Source organism: Primulina tabacum, chromosome 11 (assembly GCF_025594145.1).
Source record: "Primulina tabacum isolate GXHZ01 chromosome 11, ASM2559414v2, whole genome shotgun sequence".
NCBI lineage: Eukaryota > Viridiplantae > Streptophyta > Magnoliopsida > Lamiales > Gesneriaceae > Primulina > Primulina tabacum.
Genome location: NC_134560.1, coordinates 11930512 through 11952222, shown reverse-complemented (window position 1 = coordinate 11952222; position 21711 = coordinate 11930512). Strand labels below are relative to the sequence as shown.

Genomic DNA, 21711 nt, shown 5'->3' with positions numbered 1-21711 from the left:
ATTGATGTAAAAAACCAAAAAAAAAATAATTAAAAAGAAAAAAAACAGGTTGAAAGCCAAGCGGCCGAACCCATTCCCCAAATCCATTCCCGCCCCGTCCAAGCTAAGGAAGAAGAAAACCCAACCCTACTCCCGTTGCTCTCTCCTTCACGTACGACAGCCTTCGGCGATCGCCGCCCATAACTTTGGACAAGAAGCGTCGAGCTCCTGAAGTTCTTCCCCAAGCCCTTGCGACTCTTTTCTGTTGGCTGTGCGAGATTTGCGTTCGATTCAGGTTTGATTTGCGTTTGATTCTTGGTTGTTTGTCTTGTATTGAGTAAGGAATTAAGTTTATGCGGAATCGATTCTTGGTTGTTTGTTCTTCCCCAAATACTGCCCTTCTTTGAACATATAGTTGAAAGAGGTATTAAGCTCTATAGGCATTAAGACACAAGTCGTTGGCAATCTTCACGTCTTCCTACACAACCAAGAAAACGGAGGATGTCAAAAGAAGCTCACTCTTTTTTCTTGGAAATTCCAAGAACTGTACCTTGTACAGATGAAAAGAATCAGTTGCTACGTCTCCATTACTATAGTCCAATTTCTTATCTGAGATTAGCCATTAGTTTAACAAACAAGCGATGTCATGAACACTGGTGGGAGTAGTCTGATTAAAATTTCTAATGTGAGAGGATAACAGGGTAAGGTACTCTAAAGGAACTTGAACCTTGATACGTGTGCGTGAAATTATCCCACATGCTGAGGCCTTTCCCGTTGTCATTGTATGCACCTTCACACTGATAAGCGGATGATGCTGCCCCAAATACGAATTTCGGAGGGAAGTCCTCGTGGTTGAGTGACGTACTGTTGCACTCGCAATCAGTTTCTGGGTTGGAACCAGTTGCAGCAGTAACTGCGCCATCTACAATTATAAGCATACTAAAAATGGACATGAATAAAATTTGAGCACTGGTCATCTCTGATTTTTTCTATGTTTCACAGCGTACTTGGTTCTATATATAATATAACAGATGAAACAAGTTGATATTCAAGTCATGCATGTATCTTTTGTGGTTGGTAATGAATTCGCTGCCATATTCCTACAATAGGTAGTGCTAGTGCTTTGAATCCGATCCAAAGAAATGTATTAAATAATATCTTAAACTTAATTCCTATTTATGCAATTAAACAATTAAAATATGAGTTTGGTTATTAGCTATGCAAAATCTACAATTAAATGTTTTGACTGTTTTGTTACTATTTGTTACTTGTGTTTGTGTTAATATTTTGTTTTATTATTTACAACTATTTTGAAGGTGTTGACTCATTGTTGGTTGATTAGTTTTACCAAGAATGGACAAAGAATGGATGTTAAAGGATAGACTATCACATGAATATGAAGTTGGAGTAAAGTCTTTCTTGCAATTTGCAATGAAAAATGCAAAGGATCCTGACACAATATCTTGCCCATGTACAAAATGTGGTAATATAAAGAAGAGAAATGTAGAAACTATAAGGGCACATATGTATTCTAATGGTATAGATTTGACATATCATACATGGATATGGCATGGGGAAAGATCAATGATAGGGAACTCAATGAATGCTAGTGATCGAGTAGGGCAAGATGGTCAAAAATCTTTTGATGAGGAACCGATAGATATGGTACATGATGCATATGATAGTTATGTTGGGAATCCAACCCAATTCAATAAGCTACTTGAAGATGCAGAGAAACCTTTGTATCCTGGATGCATTAAATTTACGAAGTTATCTGCACTTGTGAAATTATTCAACTTGAAGGGAAAATATAGTTGGAGTGATAAAAGTTTCACTGACCTACTCAGTTTGTTAGGAGAAATTCTTCCTGATGACAATGAATTGCCTTTATCTTTATATGATGCGAAGAGAAACTTGTGTACATTAGGGATGAATTATGTGAAAATTCATGCTTGCCCTAATGACTGTATCTTATACTGAAAGGAGTATGCCAATTTGATCAGTTGCCCTACTTGAGGGATTTCAAGGTGGAAGTTGGGCCAAAAAAATACGGTAAGGGAAGGAGTGTCTACAAAGGTCCTGTGGTACTTCTCACATATTCCTAGATTTCAAAGAATGTTTCGGAATAAGGAGATATCGAAGGATTTGACTTGGCATGCTGATAAAAGACTTCGTGATGGCTACTTACGTCATCCAGCCGATGCGCCATCTTGGAAATTAGTTGATCGCAAGTGGCCTGGGTTTGCTAATGAGTCAAGAAATCTTAGATTGGCCATATCAGCTGACGGGATCAATCCCCATGGTTTGATGAGTTCTGCATACAGTTGTAAGCCAGTTTTAATGATCAGTTACAATCTTCCTCCATGGTTGTGTATGAAGAGAAAATTTATGATGGTCACTTTGTTGATTTCTGGTCCCAAACAACCGGGAAATGATATTGATGTTGATAGGATCGATTAACGTATCAAGAGTGTTTAGAAGGGGAGGTTGAATAAACACTCACAGTTAAAACTGGTCTTTTCTAATTTTGAGTTCAGTTTGGTGAAAAACTGATTCTCGGAATCTTGTTGGTCAATGACAATCGGTTAAACTAAAGTAGTTGCGGAAAAATAACTGACTGAAAGATAGAATACGAAACTGAAATAAAGTAGGCAAGGGTTGTTTCTGGATGTTCGGAGAATTTAATTACTCCTACGTCACCCCTTCTATCTCAAGGATAGGATATCCACTAAAAGACTTTGATCAAATACAAGAATTGTACTGACCCACTTCAGTTTGGACTTAACACTGCCAAAAACTGAAACTCTTAGTTTAACAGAATGTTCTCAGTGCGTAACTGATCTTAGAACTATCGAATTTCAACGATTATTACAACTTGCTAGTGAGCTCAAATTGTAGCCTTAACTGCTACGAATATATCAATTAAGAGTGAGCTAAGATTTTGACAGAGTGACAACAAGCTTTTGAATAGTGTTGACTCCCTCTTTCCTTCAGCTATTCTTCTGTCATATTTATAAGCTTATTTTCTCCACGGTAACCAGAGATGAATTTGAATCTTTGTATCCGTTGATTTTTACTTGATTATTCCTTGGACATTGTTTGCTTCATTTATTGTGATGCGGCGTCTTAATTGCTTTCGCTGAAATGCGTTTTTCTAAGCTGTATTGATTGAAGTGCGGCATTGCAATTTTCTATGTCTCTTGACGGTTGAATGTTCTTTCCCGAGACATGTTCAGTTGAAGGGTGCTTAGCATACGACTGAATATATCAACTGATCAGTTTCCAACTGATCAGTCTTCTTTATTAGATCAGCTGATTTCAGTTGTTAAGTCTAGTTGCTGAGTTCAGTTTACTCGATCAGTTGGTTCGTATTTTCAGTTGGTTCGTATTTTGTCAAACGCCGGAATTTAGTTTCCAACAATTTCCCCCTTTATGGTGTTTGACAGAACTAAATAAATAATAACTGAACATCTGAGCTCATTGTAGATAAAATAAGAGATTGAATTTCTTGAACTGAAAGGGATCTTGATTTAATAACAGCTGAATCTAATAATCTGATTAACTGCTTCTGCTGTTTCTCAAGATGCTCTTTGATCTTTGATTTCTTCCACCTTTTTGTCAAACAAATCCATCTTCTCATATAGTTTTCGCACGTCAGTGGAAAGAATTTTGACATCTGCGGAGATACTTGAGACATCAGTTTGTAAACAAGTCTGCAGCAATTCCATTTTATTAGAAACAGAAGTTTCCAATCGTTCAACTCGTTGACTGATTATATCCTGAGTTGTATAGAGTCTTTGAGCTAGACCTCTGTTATTCTTCATCTCAAGTACAGTTCGGGTAGAGAATCCATGTTTGCTTGAATGTCTTTCAGTTTTGCTGAATCAGATTCAATTGAAGAATCCAATTTGACAATATGAGACAATTATGTGGATTGAATTTTCCTGATTTCAGTAATCATCTGCTGCATATTGTGCTGCATATTCTGGATTTCTTCAAGAACAAGATCCATTTCTGTGGATTGAAGAGGAGGTGACTGATTAGATGTTCTTGGTTCATGTGAGACTTGATCAAAGACCACCATGGTCCTATCAGATAATATCGTTTCAGAAACAGTCTGTGCTAGAATGTCTGTTGCAACAATTTTTTCGTGAATTTGAGGTGGTGAAAGTGGATTTTGATCAACAGATAACGCTTGGTCAGTTTCCACTGGTGCCTCTTGTTGAGAGTTTACTGAACTTGGTTCTGGCTCTTTGTTTGAATGAGCAATCGACTCACCACATTTTCAGCAACTGCTTGACCTGGAGATTTTTCTAGTTCATCATTTTGAGTGACTTGTTCAGCAGAGATTTCTGGCTGAACTGGTGCTTTTTGTTGTTCTTGCATTGAATCTGGGACTGGCTCTTCAGCAGCAAGTGGTTCAACTAGTTCTTCAGATGGTATCTGAACTTCTTGTTCTGGTTGTTCAGTTGAAGGAGCAACTGATTCAGAATGTATTTCTTCTAGCTGGGCTTCCATAGCTACAGCCTGAATGATTTCATCAATGTTTGCAAAAGATAGTTCAAGTTTCAGAATACAGGTGATGTTCAACCTGAGAAGATTGAGGCATATCCTGAACTGGCTCTTCAGCAGCCGGTTGTGGAGATGGCTCGTTCTGTTGGGAGAAGGATGAATCTTTTTCTGCATTTGAATTGGAGGATTTGTCAGGAAGAACCAATTCCTGATCCTGTTCCCAAAATCTGATTTCACCTTGTAGACCACTGAGATTTGTGTCCAATTTGGTGATCACAGCTCTATCATTATATGCAGTTGGACCTGTGGGATTGTAGTTGGATTTCAGCTTTGCAACCATTCTAGTCAGTTTTTTGGCTCGAATTTGATCAAAGAAATATTTTTGCCTTTCCAATGCCTGGCCAATAGTAGCAGCTTTGACTATTTTCAGCACAATTGCTTCAAGTTTAATAAACTTTTTCGATTGGGATTTGTGCTTCAACTCTTTGTCAAAAATCTCAGTCCTAAAACTTTTCCAATTATCAAAAGATTTTAATTTCGAAGTGGCAAATGCGTTGACCTGTGACCTGTTCCCAAACCAGGTCAATGTGAGTTTGGATGGTATTAGATGGCCTTGGTTCTTCAACTAGCTTGCCCTTTCCTTTTTCAGTTGTGAGAATGTGAGGAATATCCAAACCAGAGTGAGTGGTTTCCACTGGTTCCCTCAATATAACACCTTTAGATCTGGCCCGAGGCAAAATGGTAGGTCGATTTACATGAGTCAAAGGAGCTCTTACCTTAGCGGGTGCCTTTTCTTTAGTAACTGAATCATCAGGTGGGACTACCTGCAAAGGGATAGCCTGAATAGGCTGTTGGGCAGCTGATTGAGTAATTTTCTCAGTTGGAATGACTTCCACCGCTGTTATTGGTTTAGTTCTTTGCGTCCTTGGTCTCTTGACAAGCTTAGGAGAAAGAGTTTTCTCCGAATCTGATTCACTGAGAATCAGTTTTCGTTTTGCAGTTTTCATTTGGGCCAAAGTTTTGGCCTTCTTAGCTGATTTTGGAGCAGGTGATTGCGATCCAATCTCCTGTTTGGTTTTTGACGGCAAGATGTTTTTAGCAGTGAAGACTTTGAACTTTGATGATGTTCCAGCATTGTCAGCTACCAATCCCTTTAGTCTCAAAAGATAATTGATTGGGATGGCAAAGCCTCTTGACTGTTTGGTTGATTGAAGCATATTCTTCAGAGTATTGAAAATAATATGTCTCCAATTGGCTTTCTTTTCTCCCATGATGATGGTCATCACCTGGAATTTCTCAAGTGTAAGGGCAGCATAAGATCCGGCCTTAGCCAATATGCCCTTCGCCACAATGTCGGCTAATAACTGTATTTCTGGTTTCAGCTCTTTCTTTGGATCGGAAACTTTGATTTTCCGTCCATCAGCAGATAGCAAAGATTGCATTTCCTCAATGTCAGATGTTTTGATTTCAGAGACGTTGACGTACCCATCAGTTGGCAAAGAGAAAATTTCTCCGAAGGTTTCTTCAGATAGGATCAACAGCTGATTATTGACAGTTACAGAGATGCTTCCATCAGCAGTGACAAACCCCTTCATATAGAATTCATTTACTTCCTTGGGGTATATTTCCTGCGAAGATTGTCCCAAAAACATTCTGAGACCAGCAGATTCAATCTTCAGAAAAACGTTCTTAACATCAGCTTCTTGAACTGATAAAACTGAGTCAAAATCAATGGCCATAGCGTTCAACATGTAAGCAGAGATTTGATTCGCCATTTTGACAGATAAAATGATCTGAAATTCGTAAACGATAAGCTCTGGAATTAGTATGCTATTAGAAACTGATTGTATGCGTAAGAAGAAAACTGAATTGAAGCGGGCTTAGTACAGTTGTTCGTGACTGTTCAAATTCGGGACACATGTCAGTCCATTAAAAATTTTGAGTAAAACTATGTGTACGTGTGCTGTGGGTGTTTGTGAAAAAGATGAACGTTTTAAAATAGGCCACGTTATGAATCTGCAGTCACGTCAGTTGATTTGGAATATAATATTTTAAATTTGTTAACTTATGTGAGAAGATTTGTAAAATATCCAGCTGAACGATCAGTTGGGAAATTGATTCATTTCAGTTGAGAGTTCACAAACAATTGTCTTCTCAGTTAACCTCTTCAAAACTGATATTCCCCCTTAATCGATGCATAAAATAATTAAAGCGATGATATAAAATAAATTTAAAGGTCAGAAAGATTATCGTTTGCTGAAACATTGACGACCCTTCATCTTCCATGACTCTTGGCTATAAGTAGAAGTGACATGGTTAGTTTCAGTCATATTGAAAAACATATTCAAAGTAAAAAGAATGGCAGATGCTAGTAGCTCGAGTGCTTCGCCATTTTCTTTGGAGACTAGGAAGGCTGTGATAGAAGATGAAGTCTTCTATGAGAGTCTTCACTACTGGGAGAAGCTTCAGAAGCTTGAGTTCCTGTATAATACTGGCGAGGCTACCACTCTCGAGCTGATGGCAGAGTTGAGAAAAGTGCGGGAGCACTTGCACATAGCTGTGTGGGTGGATATCTTCACAGATGGTCATATCTATCAGCTGATGCTTCGAAAGGAGCTGAAGATCCTTAGGCGCATAGCTGGTTCTCACAGCCTTTCCAAGACATCTACTGGACCTTTATCTGCTTGGTTGAAGATGTGGATAATTGTTGTAGAAGAGAAATATAATGATGTAATCTAAGCAAATATTTATGGTTGAATGAAACATTTATTTTGGCTTAACTTTGTTTTTCTTTTTCCTGCAAATAATAAGTTTCATTAGTTATTATATATGAATTACGATCATAAACAGATGAATTGATGACTGGTTAAGCGTTAAGTAATAAATGTCAAACTGATATCAGTTGATAATGAACAACTGATAGTTAAGAAGCCTCGGTAAATGAGAAAGACGCTTCGGTTGATTTGAGTCTCTTCAATTTCTTCAACATTTAAATTTCATCTGTCTATAAATAAGATGATAGAATGTGAGACAATAACAGTTCAATATGTCGGATTCAAGTAACTCTGATGCATGTAGTAGTTCGTATATTCAAGTTAATGAGCAATTAAGTTCTTATTTAGAAGAATTGAAGAAGACAATGGAAGAATATGTCTTGATGAAAGTGATGTCAACATGGTTCAAGATTCATGATTTGCAGAGGGTAAGTACTAGTGGTGCTGTTCCTACTCGTGCTCAAGCAGCAACAGCAAGAAAATACATTGATCGTTTTGAAGTTAGGCATGTTACAGATCTGATTGATGATAAATGTCTGTTAGAAGCAATGTTATGGAAGGAATGGCATGTGGTTGAGAAGATTTCTACAACTAGGTCATTTTCTAGAATCCATATTTATGAGTTGAATAATTGGATTAGAGAATGGCAGGATTCAGTTGGTTCTATGATATCTTCTGTAAACTGGGATCGATGGTATTCTTAATAAAGTATTATTTTCAATTTGTTGTGTTCTTATTTTCTGCAGATAATTCTATTAGTAAGCAACATTAGTAATAATTTTAAGACAGATCAATTAAACCAAGAATATTGCGAAAGTAAGAAAACTTAGTCTCGGGTAATGGTTTGGTGAAGATGTCAGCTGCTTGTTGCTCAATTGATATATACTCCAGTCTAATGTCCTTCTTCAAAGCATGATCTCTAATAAAGTGGTGTCTGACATCAATATGCTTTGTCCTTGAGTGAAGAACTGGATTATAGGTGATGGCAATTGTACTCGTATTGTCACAAAATATGGGCGAATTATTTGTAATTACTCCATAATCTCTCAGTTGTTGCTGGATCCAGATCAGTTGTGCACAGCAACTACCAGCAGCAAGGTATTCTGCTTCAGTTGTTGAGGTAGCTATAGATGTCTGCTTCTTGCTGAACCAAGAGATCAGCCTGTCTCCTAGAAACTGACAAGATCCACTTGTACTTTTACGATCAAGCTTACATCCTGCATAATCTGCATCTGAATATCCAACTAAATTGAAAGTAGAGTCTTTAGATTACCATAACCCAACATTTTGTGTACCCTTAAGATATTTCAAAATTCTTTTAGCAGCTGAAAAATGTGATTGCTTAGGATTTGCTTGAAATCTATCACACATACACACAGCAAATACAATATCAGGGCGACTGGCAGTTAGGTATAACAATGACCCTATTAAACCTCGATATAATGTCGCCTCAACTGATATTCCCCCTTGATCAGTGTCTAATTTTACTGATGAGCTCATGGGAGTATTTGCAGCTGAACATGATTCCATGCCAAATTTCTTCAGCAGCTCCTTTGTATATTTAGTCTGACTGATGAATATGCCAGTCTCCAGTTGCTTTACTTGCATTCCAAGAAAGAATGTCAGTTCACCCATCATGCTCATTTCAAACTTATCCTGCATCAGCTTAGCAAATTTTTCGCATAATTTGTGGTTTGTTAACCCAAATATGATATCATCAACATAAATTTGAACTAATAAAATGTGATTATTCTTAGTAAATTTGAACAAGGTTTTATCAACTGATCCAATAGAAAAATCATGATCAGTTAGAAATTTTGAGAGAGTTTCGTACCAAGCTCTGGGAGCTTGTTTAAGACCATATAATGCTTTGTTCAAATGATATACATGATCAGGAAAGTTGTGATTTACAAAACCTGGGGGTTGTTCAACATATACTTCCTCTTGTAGCTGGCCATTTAGGAATGCACTTTATACATCCATTTGATAGACTTTGAAATTCTTGAATGAAGCATAGGCAAGGAATATTCTGATTGCCTCCAGTCTTGCAACTGGTGCATATGTTTCATCGTAATCAATTCATTCCTCTTGCCTATATCCTTGTGCTACCAGTCTCGCTTTATTGCGCACAACTGAACCATCCTCGTTCAGTTTATTTCTGTATACCCATTTTGTCCCTATAATAGTTTTTGAAATTGGTCTTGGAACTAAGTTCCAGACATTGTTATAAGTGAACTGATTTAGCTCTTCTTGCATTGCATTTACCCAGTTAGGATCAGCAAGAGTTTCATCAGTTTTCTTTGGTTCTAGTTGTGAGACAAGCTGAATAGATAAATAAATTTAGCATTTGATTGCGAGTTCTTACTGGATCAGATGGATTTCCTATTACCAGCTCAGGTGAATGTGATTTTCTCCATCTGTACTCAGTATTTGTTGTATCAGCAATTTCTTCAGTTGGTAACTGAATACAGTTTTCAGTCTCAGTTGGTGCTTCGTCAACTGGTATTTGAATGTTATCATTATGCTCTATCAACTGAACATTATCAACGACTTCCTGTGCATCTGATTTATCCAGTACTTCTGGTTCAGGTGTTTGAAATATGTTTTGATTATTATGACATTCATTTTTGTCATCATCTTCCAAACTGATATCTGTAAATCGATCAACTAGCTCAACTTGATCAGTTGGCTTATCAGTTAGTTCAGTTTCATCGAAATCAACATGAGCTGATTCTTCAACATTTAGGGTTTTCTTGTTGAAGACTCTATAAGCTATACTAACTGATGAGTATCCAAGAAATATTCCCTCTGCAGATTTAGCATCAAACGCTTTTAAATAATTTTTATCATTATCAAGGATAAAACATCTGTAGCCGAATATTTTGAAATTAGTAATTATACTTTTTCCTCCATGCCAGATCTCATATGGTGTTTTCATATGATTCTTATTAATCATTGATCTGTTCTGAGTATAACACGCAGTGTTTACTGCCTCTGCCCAAAACCTTTGAGAAATACCAGAATCAGCAAGCATTGTTCTAGCAGCTTCTTTAAGGGTCCGATTTCTTCTCTCAGTTACACCATTTTGCTGAGGAGTTCTGGCTGCTGAGAGCTCATAATTAATTCCAGCATTCTCTAGAAAATTTGAAAGAGTTTGATTGATGAATTCAGTTCCTCGATCTGATCTGATTCGATCAATTCCAACTTATTTTCATTTAAAAGTCTTTTGAAGAGCTTCATCAGTTGTGAAGCAGGATGGTCTTTAGATTTGAGAAAAATAACCCAAGTAAATCTTGAAAAATCATCTACGACTACCAAGGTGTATTTCGTTCCCCCTAAGCTCATGACTGGTATAGGACCAAAGAGATCCACGTGCAACAGTTCTAAGCATCGGGATGAAGATTTACAACCCTTGTTTTTAAAAGAAGATCGTACTTGTTTACCATACTGACATGCTGAGCAAAGTTTTTCTTTTGAAAAGTCTATTTTGGGCAAACCAGTTACAAGTTCATGTTTACTCAGATAGGCAATGGTTTTAAAGTTTAAATGGTTTAGTCTCTCATGCCACAACCAGTTTTTAGATGATTTGGAAGCAATAAAACAAACTAGTGCATAAGTTTGATCATTCCAACTGATTTTATATGTGTTTTCACAACGTTTGCCAGTTAGTATGATTTCATCAGTTGAAGTTTTGACTGAACATGAGTTTTTGTCAAAATGTACTGAGAATCCACTGTCGCATAACTGACTGATGCTGATCAAGTTATACTTCAGTTTTCTACTAATAGAACATCTTTAAAAGTAAAGTTACCATGGATAAGCTTACCCTTACCCACAGTTCTACCTTTGGAATTGTCCCCAAAACTGATATTTGGACCACTGTATTTGATCAGTTGAGATAGCACACTTGCATCTCCTGTCATATGTCGCGAACATCCACTGTCCAAATACCATATTGAGTTCTTGTTTGTACCTGTTACCTGCAGTCACACACACAATATAATTTGGTACCCATATCTATTTGGGTCCTAAACTGATTAGTCCTTTAGGAACCCATACTTGGATTAGTCTAACAGACTTTCCAGTAGCTGTATTCCAAATGATTTTTCTCGGCTTTTGTGTGCTTGTGTAGTGTACGGATGATACAATATGTGTTTTAGCTTTATTCAACTGATTGTTCAGTCTATATCTCTTCTGAACTGGCTTGCAGTTATAGTAATTGGAATAGCCATTCGAATAGTTTTTGTAAAATCTCTTTGATAACTGACTTTGTGAATCAGTTGAGAATTTTTGACTATAACAAATCCCATATCTTCTAGCCTTGTTCATATTCTCAGTAGGTTGCTCAATCAGTTTACTGGGCTCAATTTGTTCTTGTACCACTGCTGATTTGACAAAGTGAATGTATTTCCCTTTGTCTATTGTTAGCTTTGGTTGAGTATCATTTGGATACATTTCTCCTTGAGTGTTGAACCCTAAACCAGTTTTATCAGAAACTGATTTTTGTGAAATCTGCATCTCATTTAGTGCAGTAAATGATTTGTTCCAAGACTGAATAAGCTCAGTTTGTTTTGAGTTTTCAAGCATCAACTTCTGTATTAATGACTGATTTTTGTTTCTTTCTGCTTTTAACTCAGCAATTTTCCTTTCTAGACTCAACCCATCGACTGATTCATCAGTTTTGGTTTTATTGTCTGTGGGATCAGTTTGCTTTGCTTTGATTTCTTCAAATGATGATGCAAGCTTTTGATACTCATTTACCATGTCATGTAGTGTTAGAATGAGTTCTTCTCGTGTGAAATCAGTTGAGCTGAAATCAAATACCTGTTGGCTAGATGATTCTTCTGCTGCATCATTAGCCATCAAGCACTTTACTTCCTCATCATCACTAGAGTTGCATGAGCTTTCTGGTTCCGACTCTTCACTATCAGTTTCTGCCCATTTAGATTTGTTTTCTTCAGCTAAGAGTACCTTATGTTTCTTTCTGAAGACCTTCTTATCTTCCTTGGTCTTCTTTTGCATTCATATGATTTCTTTCTTCTATCAGTTGAGCCTTGAATGTCCTTCTTTGGTTTAGGACAATCAGCAATAAAGTGACCTGATTTGCCACAGTTATAGCAGGCATTTGGTTCATCTTTGGAATTGTTCCTTTGGTATGGCTTCTGGAAGTTCCCTTGATTCTTTCTCATGAACCTTCCAAATTTTTTGATGAACAATGACATAGCATCATTACTCAACTGATCAACAGATTTTTCGACTGAACTGATTGGTTCAGTTCTGACAGCAGCTAGAGCAGTTGTGGCTGCAGAGGTAGATGGTTCTCCTTCTCTGGTCTGCAGCTCAAATTCATAGGCTTTTAAATCAGCAAACAGATCATGAAGTTCGATTTGGTTCAGATCTTTAGACTCCCTCATTGCCATGGTCTTGACATCCCATTCCTTGGGAAGACCTCTTATTACCTTCAGTGCAATCTCTTTGTTGGTATACATTTTTCCATGTGCATTTAGCTCATTGATGATACTGCTTACTCTTTCATCATACTCGTGCATCGATTCTCCTGCTTTCATTTTGATGTTATCAAACTTTTGCACTGCAACAGAAAGTTTATTTTCTTTGGTTTGATCATTTCCTTCACACAGCTGGATCAGCTTTTCTCAAATTTCTTTGGCTGTCTTACACATTTTTATTTTGCTGAAGGTTACTTTGTCCAGCGTTTTGTACAGAATGTCTTTAGCCACATTATCAAGATTTGCTTTTCTTTTATCTTCAGTTGTCCATTCATCTCTGGGCTTTTCTATTCTTTGTGGTGCTCCTTCTGTAATGGCAACTGCTGTATTTGTTTTTAGAATCTTCATGGGTCCATCAGTTATGACATACCACATGTCATCATCTTGTGCAGCCAAATGAGCCTGTATTCTGATTTTCCAATCATCAAATTTTTCTCTGGAGAACATGGGAATTTTGTTGAATGAAATCATGCTGGCAAGTTTTTAGATCAAAAGTATTCAAGAACAAGATTCAACCTCTCTGATACCACTTGATAGGATCGATTAACGTATCAAGAGTGTTTAGAAGGGGAGGTTGAATAAACACTCACAGTTAAAACTGGTCTTTTCTAATTTTGAGTTCAGTTTGATGACAAACTGATTCTCGGAATCTTGTTGGTCAATGATAATCAGTTAAACTAAAGTAGTTGCGGAAAATAACTGACTGAAAGATAGAATACGAAACTGAAATAAAGTAGGCAAGGGTTGTTTCTGGATGTTCGGAGAATTTAATTACTCCTACGTCACCCCTTCTATCTCAAGGATAGGATATCCACTAAAAAACTTTGATCAAGTACAAGAATTGTACTGACCCACTTCAGTTTGGACTTAACACTGCCAAAAACTGAAACTCTTAGTTTAATAGAATGTTCTCAACGCGTAACTGATCTTAGCACTATCGAATTTCAACGATTATTACAACTTGTTAGTGAGCTCAAATTGTAGCCTTAACTGCTATGAATATATCAAGTAAGAGTGAGCTAAGATTTTGACAGAGTGACAGCAAGCTTTTGAATAGTGTTGACTCCCTCTTTCTTTCAGCTGTTCTTCTGTCATATTTATAAGCTTTTTTTCTCCAACGGTAACCAGAGATGAATTTGAATCTTTGTATCCGTTGATTTCTACTTGATTATTCCTTGGACATTGTTTGCTTCATTTATTGTGATGCGGCGTCTTAATTGCTTTCGCCGAAATGCGTTTTTCTAAGCTGTATTGATTGAATTGCGGCGTTGCAATCTTCTATGTCTCTTGACGGTTGAATGTTCTTTCCCGAGACATGTTTAGTTGTAGGGTGCTTAGCATACGGCTGAATATATCAACTGATCGGTTTCCAACTGATCAGTCTTCTTTATTAAATCAGTTGATTTCAGTTGTTAAGTCCAGTTGCTGAGTTCAGTTTACTCGATCAGTTGGTTCGTATTTTTAGTTGGTTCATATTATGTCAAACGCCGGAATTTAGTTTCCAACAGATGTTTACTTAGCACCTCTGATTGATGACTTAAAATGCTTATGAGATACAGGCATTGAAACATATGATGCATATCGACAAGAAACTTTCTCACTTAAAGCTGTATTACTATGGACGATCAATGACTTTCCTGCATATGGGAACCTGTCAGGATGTGTTGTGAAAGGATATCATGCATGTCCTATTTGTGGTGAAGAAACCTATTCAACAAGATTGAAGCATAGTAGGAAAATGTCATATACAGGCCATTGAAGGTTTCTACCTTCAACTCATCCTTATCGATGACAAAGAAAGGCATTTAACGGGAACCAAGAATTCAACCCCTCACCAAAACCATTGAGTGGCCCTGAAGTTTTGGAAAGAGTTGAAAGAATTAATTGTCGCTGGGGAAAAAGTATAGGGGTGCTTAAGTCGAACAAGGATGAGATAAAATCTTGCTGGAAAAAGAAATCAATATTCTTTGAACTTGAGTATTGGGAACATCTACATGTTCGACATGTTCTTGATGTGATGCACATTGAAAAAAATGTATGTGAAAGTCTCATTGGTACGTTACTTGACATTCGTGGAAAAGCAAAAGATTGAGTAGCCGCGAGATTATACCTTGTGGAAATGAATGTGCGGACAGAGTTAGCACCAAATATGGGGGAGAAGAGAACGTATTTGCCAGCAGCATGTTATACACTTAATAAGGATGAAAAAAAAAAGATTTTGAATACTTTGGCTGGAATACAAGTCCCTGCATGTTACTCATCCAATGTTAGAAACCTTGTATCGATGAAGGAATTGAGACTTGTTGGCCTTAAGTCACACGATTACCACACTTTAATACAACAATTGCTTCCAGTGGCCATCCGTGGTGTCTTTCCCAAACATGTCAAAGACACTATCACTCGATTGTGTTTTTCTTCAATGTATTATGTAATAAAGTGATAGATGTGTCAAAGTTGGATGAAATGCAAAGAGAGATTGTGACGATATTGTGTTTACTTGAAAAGTATTTTCCACCTTCATTTTTTGATATAATGATTCATCTGACTGTTCATCTTGTGTGGGAGGTGAAATTGTGTGGACCGGTTTGGTATAGGTACATGTATCCGTTTGAAAGATACATGAAGACTTTGAAAGGTTATGTGCGAAATCGCAATCGACCTGAAGGTTGTATAGCTGAATGTTATATTGCTGAAGAGGCTATTGAATTTTAATCAGACTATCTGTCTAGTGTGCACACAATTAGGATCCCATCAAGTCATCGACAAATAGAACTTACGAAGCCTTTATCTGGTGCAGTAGTGCACTTCGCTTGTCACGATGAGTTGCAGCAAGCACATCGTTATGTATTGGAAAATGATGTTGAGATTGATCTTTATATCAAGTAATTTCTCCAAATTAATAATACTTTCATGCACTTTGCTTACATTCTATTTGTTTATTTATTTTTAATAATAATTTCATTAGGGAACACATGGAGTATTTGATCGCAAGATTTCCTCATAGGGCTAAGTCGAAGAAGTGGTTACAAGATGAGCATAACCGAACATTTATTATTTGGTTGCGTGATCGTGTAAGTTCCTTATGTAGTACGTATTTTCATACATTCTTCGGTTCGATTTACGCAAGACAAATAATTTATCACATACAAAAATATAGGTTGTACATGTAGTTGACCATTCAACACATCAAGTATCAGAAAGATTGAATTGGATAGCGCGCGGACCTAGCAAGCAAGTCTTAAAGTACTCTGGTTATTTGATTGATGGGGTTACTTACGCTACAAAAGAGCGTGATGATGTACGAGTTGTTCAGAACTCTGGAGTTAGCTTAGTCGCAAAGACAATGAAAGTTGCTAGTGCAAATGATAAAAATCCTATTGTGACAGATATGATTTTTTATGGAGTTATAGAGGAAATATGGTTACTTGATTACCACAAATTTCAAATTCCAATGTTTAAATTTAAGTGGGTGGAAAATAATGGTGGTATCACCATAGATGATCTTGGGTTCACGTTGATAAACCTCAATAGAATTGGATTCAAACCTGACTCTTTCATCATGGCTAGTCAAGCAAAGCAAGTATTTTACATTGAAGATCCTGAAGATCCTTTATGGAGTGTTGTACTTGCAACACCAAGTAGGGAGTATTTTGAATACATAAAGGGTGACGAGTGTGAAGACACTATTCTCCACTATCAATGTTTTAGCAGAGGCTTGCCATCAATGGATGTTGACGGAGCAGAAGATAATGAACCACCATGCGTTCGTGAAGACTGTGATGGGACTTGGGTTAACAATATTTAACTAATGATTTGTTATCTCGCTTTTGACTATTGGTTTGTAACGTTGCTTTTGACTATTGATTTCTTATCTTGTCTTCGTTTTTATCGTATTGTTGTGGGTTTTCAATTTGTTTTTTGGTCATCAATTGATTGTTTAATTACAAATATCTGTTCAGTATATTCTATGTTGTACTTGTTCCTTTAGTGTTGCAATATAAAAGTTGCATAGATTCTATTTTGTGGAACAGTGGTGCAATGTGTTTTCGAAGTTCTCAATGTTGTAGTTTCCATAGTAAGCATATTATTTTTCAAAATTATGGCTGTAAATTCTGCCTATAAATTATGTTACATATATCAATTGTTAACTCCATTTTTTTTTGTCAACAGATTTGTGGACTTGATGGCATCCAATACCAACCTTAAGATAGGTTTTCCTGGTGATGACATGGTTGGAAACAGTAAGAGATTAAGACAACATGCAAGTATTGGGAAGGATAAAGAAAAAATTACGTCTGCTGGCACGAGAGGAAGCTTGGAATGCAACACAAATTTGGAATCAACAGATACCGAAACCACAAGAAATTCTAGAGGTCGGACACATATGGATAAGCTTGCTAGACAAAGGGTTCAAGGAATTAGAAAAGATGTTACATTCAATAAACTGGGACAACCAATAGGAGAAGCTGCTGTTGAAATGCAAAGTTATATTGGCGTACTTTCTCGAGAAAAGATTAGGATTAGTTACAAAAATTGTAAGCGGGTTCCAAGTGATGTTAAAGAATTGATATGGGAATCGATTAATGTAAGTAAGTTGTCATGTTTTTACAGCTATAATATTTAGATTATATGGTACATTTAATGTTATTAATTTATCTTTTGAACTTATTTCCATTTTTTTATTTACAGTTGACGTACAATGTTGACACAACATGGAAGAAGGGCTGTTTGAAATCAGCAAATAACAAGTGGCGTCAATACAAAACTCATCTCACTCGAACATTCATTTTAAGCAAGCTTGACAAGCCAGAAGAGTTGAACGAGCCACCTACTGGCTATGGAATTAGCAAAGATTATTGGAGTTCTTTTGTCATTAATCGCATGTCTGACGACTTCATTGTAAGATTCTTAATTTATTCTTTCAAAATTAGTCTACCATAATTCATTATTTATATTGAAATTTGATTGTGGACTTTCTGAAATAACTAGAGACTAAGTGATCAACAAAAAGAGAGAAGAAAGCAGAATATATACCCTCATAGGCTTGCACGTAAAGGATATGCACGCTTTGCCGAAGAAATAGTAAGTCAACCAATTGAGAATTTTATTTTTTGATGTCTTTAAATCTCTTTATTTTATCTGGGATTTTTGTAGTTTGATATTCTCTGGAGTTTGATAAGTTACTAATTTCTTGTTGTAGGCTGCTGAATTATGTGATGATGATGAGATCAATAGAGCTATTATTTGGAAGAAAGGACGACTCAACAAAGAAGGGAGCTTTGAAGGCGATGATTTGACGAAAAGAGTGGATAAGATTGTAAGTAAAATGAAAATAAGTCAACCAATAATTTTATTGCAACTGTACTCATTCAATAAAAAATGTTTTAAATATTACAAGATGCTTATATACATGAAAAACAGGAGGGTAAGCTGAAAATTGAAGGGCCAAAAGATGGTATACTTACAAAAGCACTTGAGACTGAAGAACATGCTGGGCGTGTGAGAGGCATTGGAGGTCATATCACTCCAACGATTTACTTCAATGTTGGTAGAAACTGGAAGGGTTCTGATGTTGCGAAAGATGTAAGCACTGAGCACAAAAGGGAGTTGATGGAAGCAAAGAAGAAAATTTCAGAAAAAGATGCACGTATCAAAAAACTTGAAGCAATTATGTATAAAAGTGGTGCATGTGACATGTCGATCAATGACAAAGGCAGTTGCTCTGTGAAGTTAAATCAAATGAATGAAAGCGACATGAAACATGATGATGTGGAGCTGCAAATTGTTAGCAAATTTGATGTTTTACAGGTATGACAGTAGCTGTAGGTAAAGTAATAACAACGAAACATAGAGTAAGTAAAATTTATCGAAATGCCTATTTTTTTTAGGGTAAACAAGTTGCATTGACTTTAGAAGGTAGCAAAAATATTGTTGCATATGGTACAGTTGTTTGTGTCAAAGGAGAAGATAAATTGATCCATGGTGTTCCGTTACCCCATAATTGCATACGGGTCTCCATTGATGAAGCAGTGGACAAATCAACACCTTTGCCAGTTCCAATTCCTAGTGAATGTGAAACTATTGGTGATGCTGTAGGAACACTTGTGGTTTGGCCAGAACACTTGATAGTGCAATCCAATGAGGTACATGTTATATTCGATGGAAAATTAAATTGACTAAAAAGTTTCTTATTCATTCTATCTAACATGTTTATATTTGCAATTACCAGAAGGCCGAAAGGAAGACAATTGAACAGTCAATGAAGAAACATCATTTGTCAGCAAGTGTCCCATGATCATTACATATGCTGTATTGTTATAGTAAGCGTGCTCTTGATGAAGGAAGATACATATCAATGATTTTAGATCATGATGTATTCGGCGATGATTACAAACTTATTCTGCACCTTGACGACATCGTTCCTTTGTATCATTTGGACCCAATTTCGGCCAATTGTGTAGTTGGCTACATATGGTAAGTGATTTGATTTGAGTTATAAACACAAATATTTTGCAAAAATTCTGTTCTACTGTCATTATAATGAACCCGGAATCTGATTTGTTGTAACAGAAAATTTTGTGCCACCATTCTGTCTGGTTTACATTATTGTTTTGTATGCTACTTATGTTTTAAATGCCAGGCATCTTTACAAAAATCTATTGAAAGATAAAAAGATGGAGAAATTCAGATTTGTCAATCCACATAGCATTCCATATGTGTCAAAAAATACGTAGGACAAAACATGTAAGCTTGAAAGGTTGAACCACAATGCAAGTGTTATAGCAGATAGGCTCAGTGGTGCATCAGTGGATCAATTAGTTTTTGTGTCGTATAATATCGGGTGAGTACGAATTGCAATCTCACTTTCAATCGCTTCATTTCGACAATTTATTGCATTTTATGCACGGATTATGTGTTTCTGCATAGTTTTCATTTGATCCTCGTTGTCATTGAACCTTACAAAGAGGCTATTTATTTCTTGGATTCCCTGTATCATCGTATTCGCGATGAGGAATGGAAATATGTATTGGAAATGTGAGTTAATATTCTTTTTTATTCAGAATTTAAATTTAGTCAATAAAAAACTCATAATAATTATTGTTATTGTATGGAGGGACTTGAGATTGTTTAATTCAAACAAGGGAAGGAAAGGCAGGAAAAATGCTTTGTGGGAAGTGGTAAAGGTATGTGTAATTATGTTAAACACTAACTTTAATGCTTATATTTTTAATTAACCATTTGTTTCTAATTACCATAGGCTCCTCGACAACCAGATGCAAAACAATGTGGTTATTATGTGATGAGATTTATGAGACAAATTATTGAAGAAATTGCAAATATCGAGAGAGATTCACTACGATCAATAGTAAAATTATATTGCTTCTTTGAAAATTTACATCATCGATTTCAACATTTTGAAAATTCAATAATTATTGTTTTTTTAGTAACATAATTTGTATGTGTGTTCACAGTTCACAAAATCGGAGTACTCTTGGGAAGAAATCGATGAGGTGCGTTCTGAGTTGGCAGAATGTATACAGGATCATATTTATGAGTAGGTATGGAACGCTTCCCTCCATAATTCTGTTTCTCTTTTCATTTCACAATTGTTTGATATAAGTGAATGAACATTTGCAAAGTTTGAAAATTATAACTCCTCCATTTCCAGGGAATTGCTGTTGTTGTGCTGTTGAGACATTTCGGATATTTTTGTTGGTAAGTACTAAAAAACTGCATCTTCAGTCATTTGCCGAGGACATACCCCGTGTATGTGTACATATGGTGTGATACTTGATTGATAGATTTTATTTGGAATGATCGAGCTTGGCCGGCTCTGCATGCGATTTGTTTTATGTTTGAATCGATGGACTTCATTTTCGAGTATACAGTTGTTTTGATTTTTTTCGGGATGTCCTATTTACGGGGAGGTCATGTCGAAATTTCTAGAAAAGTAAATCAAAATATTTATACCATTATGAAATCCTTCTTTATGTTCCTGAATTAAAACATAACCAAATATGTTTGATATATCCCTTTTGATAATGATTTGATGCTTTCCCCTGGGGACTTCATTTTCGAGTATACAACTTTGTTAGGTTGTTTTCGCTAGCAACCGCGAGATAGTGCATGGAAATCTATGTGTTTTTGTTTTTGCATCAGCTGTTTTTGTTTTGTTTTTGAGCTCAGCTAAATATTCGAAAAAATATAACCATGGTTTTTGTTTTTCAAAACAGGATAGGTTCGAAATGATAAACACTTTGCAGCTTCGGTAGACGGAGAAAGAAAGCTTCATAAAAATATGCACCTTTAGTTATATCTAGTGTTTTTGGTGTTGTAGACTTATTTTCGATCAAATATTATGGATTATGGTACGTTGATATGGGCACAATTTATGTTTTACTTTTAGACTGAATTGTTTGAGGATGATGGTATGCTTTTAGTTTTTATTAGTTCTAATTTAAGGATTTTTTAATTTGTGTTTTTATATAATTATTAATTAATTAGTTCATTGTATATAAAATATGAAAAACAACCATTTTTACAAATTTAACGACAACAATTATAAAATGATGCAAAATTGATTTGTAATCAAAGTCACAGACATACAACAACGGTTTTTATGCGTTGCATAAATGTCGTTGTAAAACACAAACAACAACGTTTTTTATCCATTGTCAAAATGTTGTTGTAAATTTAGAACAACAACGTTTTTAATTTGTTACAAAAACGTTGTCGTAGCTCATATAACACAACGGTTTGTAAGCGTTGTAAAACCGTTGTCGTATCTCATATTACACAACATTTAAAAAACAATGCAAAACCGTTGTCTTTGTAATCTAAGACAACAGATTTTATCTGTTGTCGTTGTCCTGGTTTTTAACAACACTGCTTATAACATCAGTTTTTCACCCTAAAAGACAACGGATAAAATCTGTTGT

At 36.1% G+C, this 21711-nt stretch overlaps 1 protein-coding gene across 4 annotated transcripts; it reads left to right on the top strand.

Annotated features, from left to right (window-relative positions):
* Positions 1–82: 82 nt before the first annotated feature.
* On the top strand, positions 83–21229 carry LOC142519544 (uncharacterized). Of its 4 annotated transcripts, XM_075622590.1 has the most exons (15): positions 83–274; positions 16943–17357; positions 17462–17671; positions 17762–17854; positions 17973–18089; positions 18194–18580; positions 18661–18915; positions 19002–19246; positions 19413–19613; positions 19700–19807; positions 19887–19956; positions 20031–20138; positions 20245–20331; positions 20442–20488; positions 21007–21229. In XM_075622590.1, the coding sequence occupies exons 2-8, from the start codon at positions 16956–16958 to the stop codon at positions 19065–19067; spliced, it is 1530 nt and encodes a 509-aa protein (XP_075478705.1). In that variant the 5' UTR covers positions 83–274; positions 16943–16955; the 3' UTR covers positions 19068–19246; positions 19413–19613; positions 19700–19807; positions 19887–19956; positions 20031–20138; positions 20245–20331; positions 20442–20488; positions 21007–21229. The 4 variants fall into 4 exon arrangements, with proteins under 4 accessions (XP_075478705.1, XP_075478706.1, XP_075478703.1 ...); XM_075622591.1 differs by having other exon boundaries at positions 19413–19807; positions 21012–21229; XM_075622588.1 differs by having other exon boundaries at positions 19413–19807.
* Positions 21230–21711: the final 482 nt, after the last annotated feature.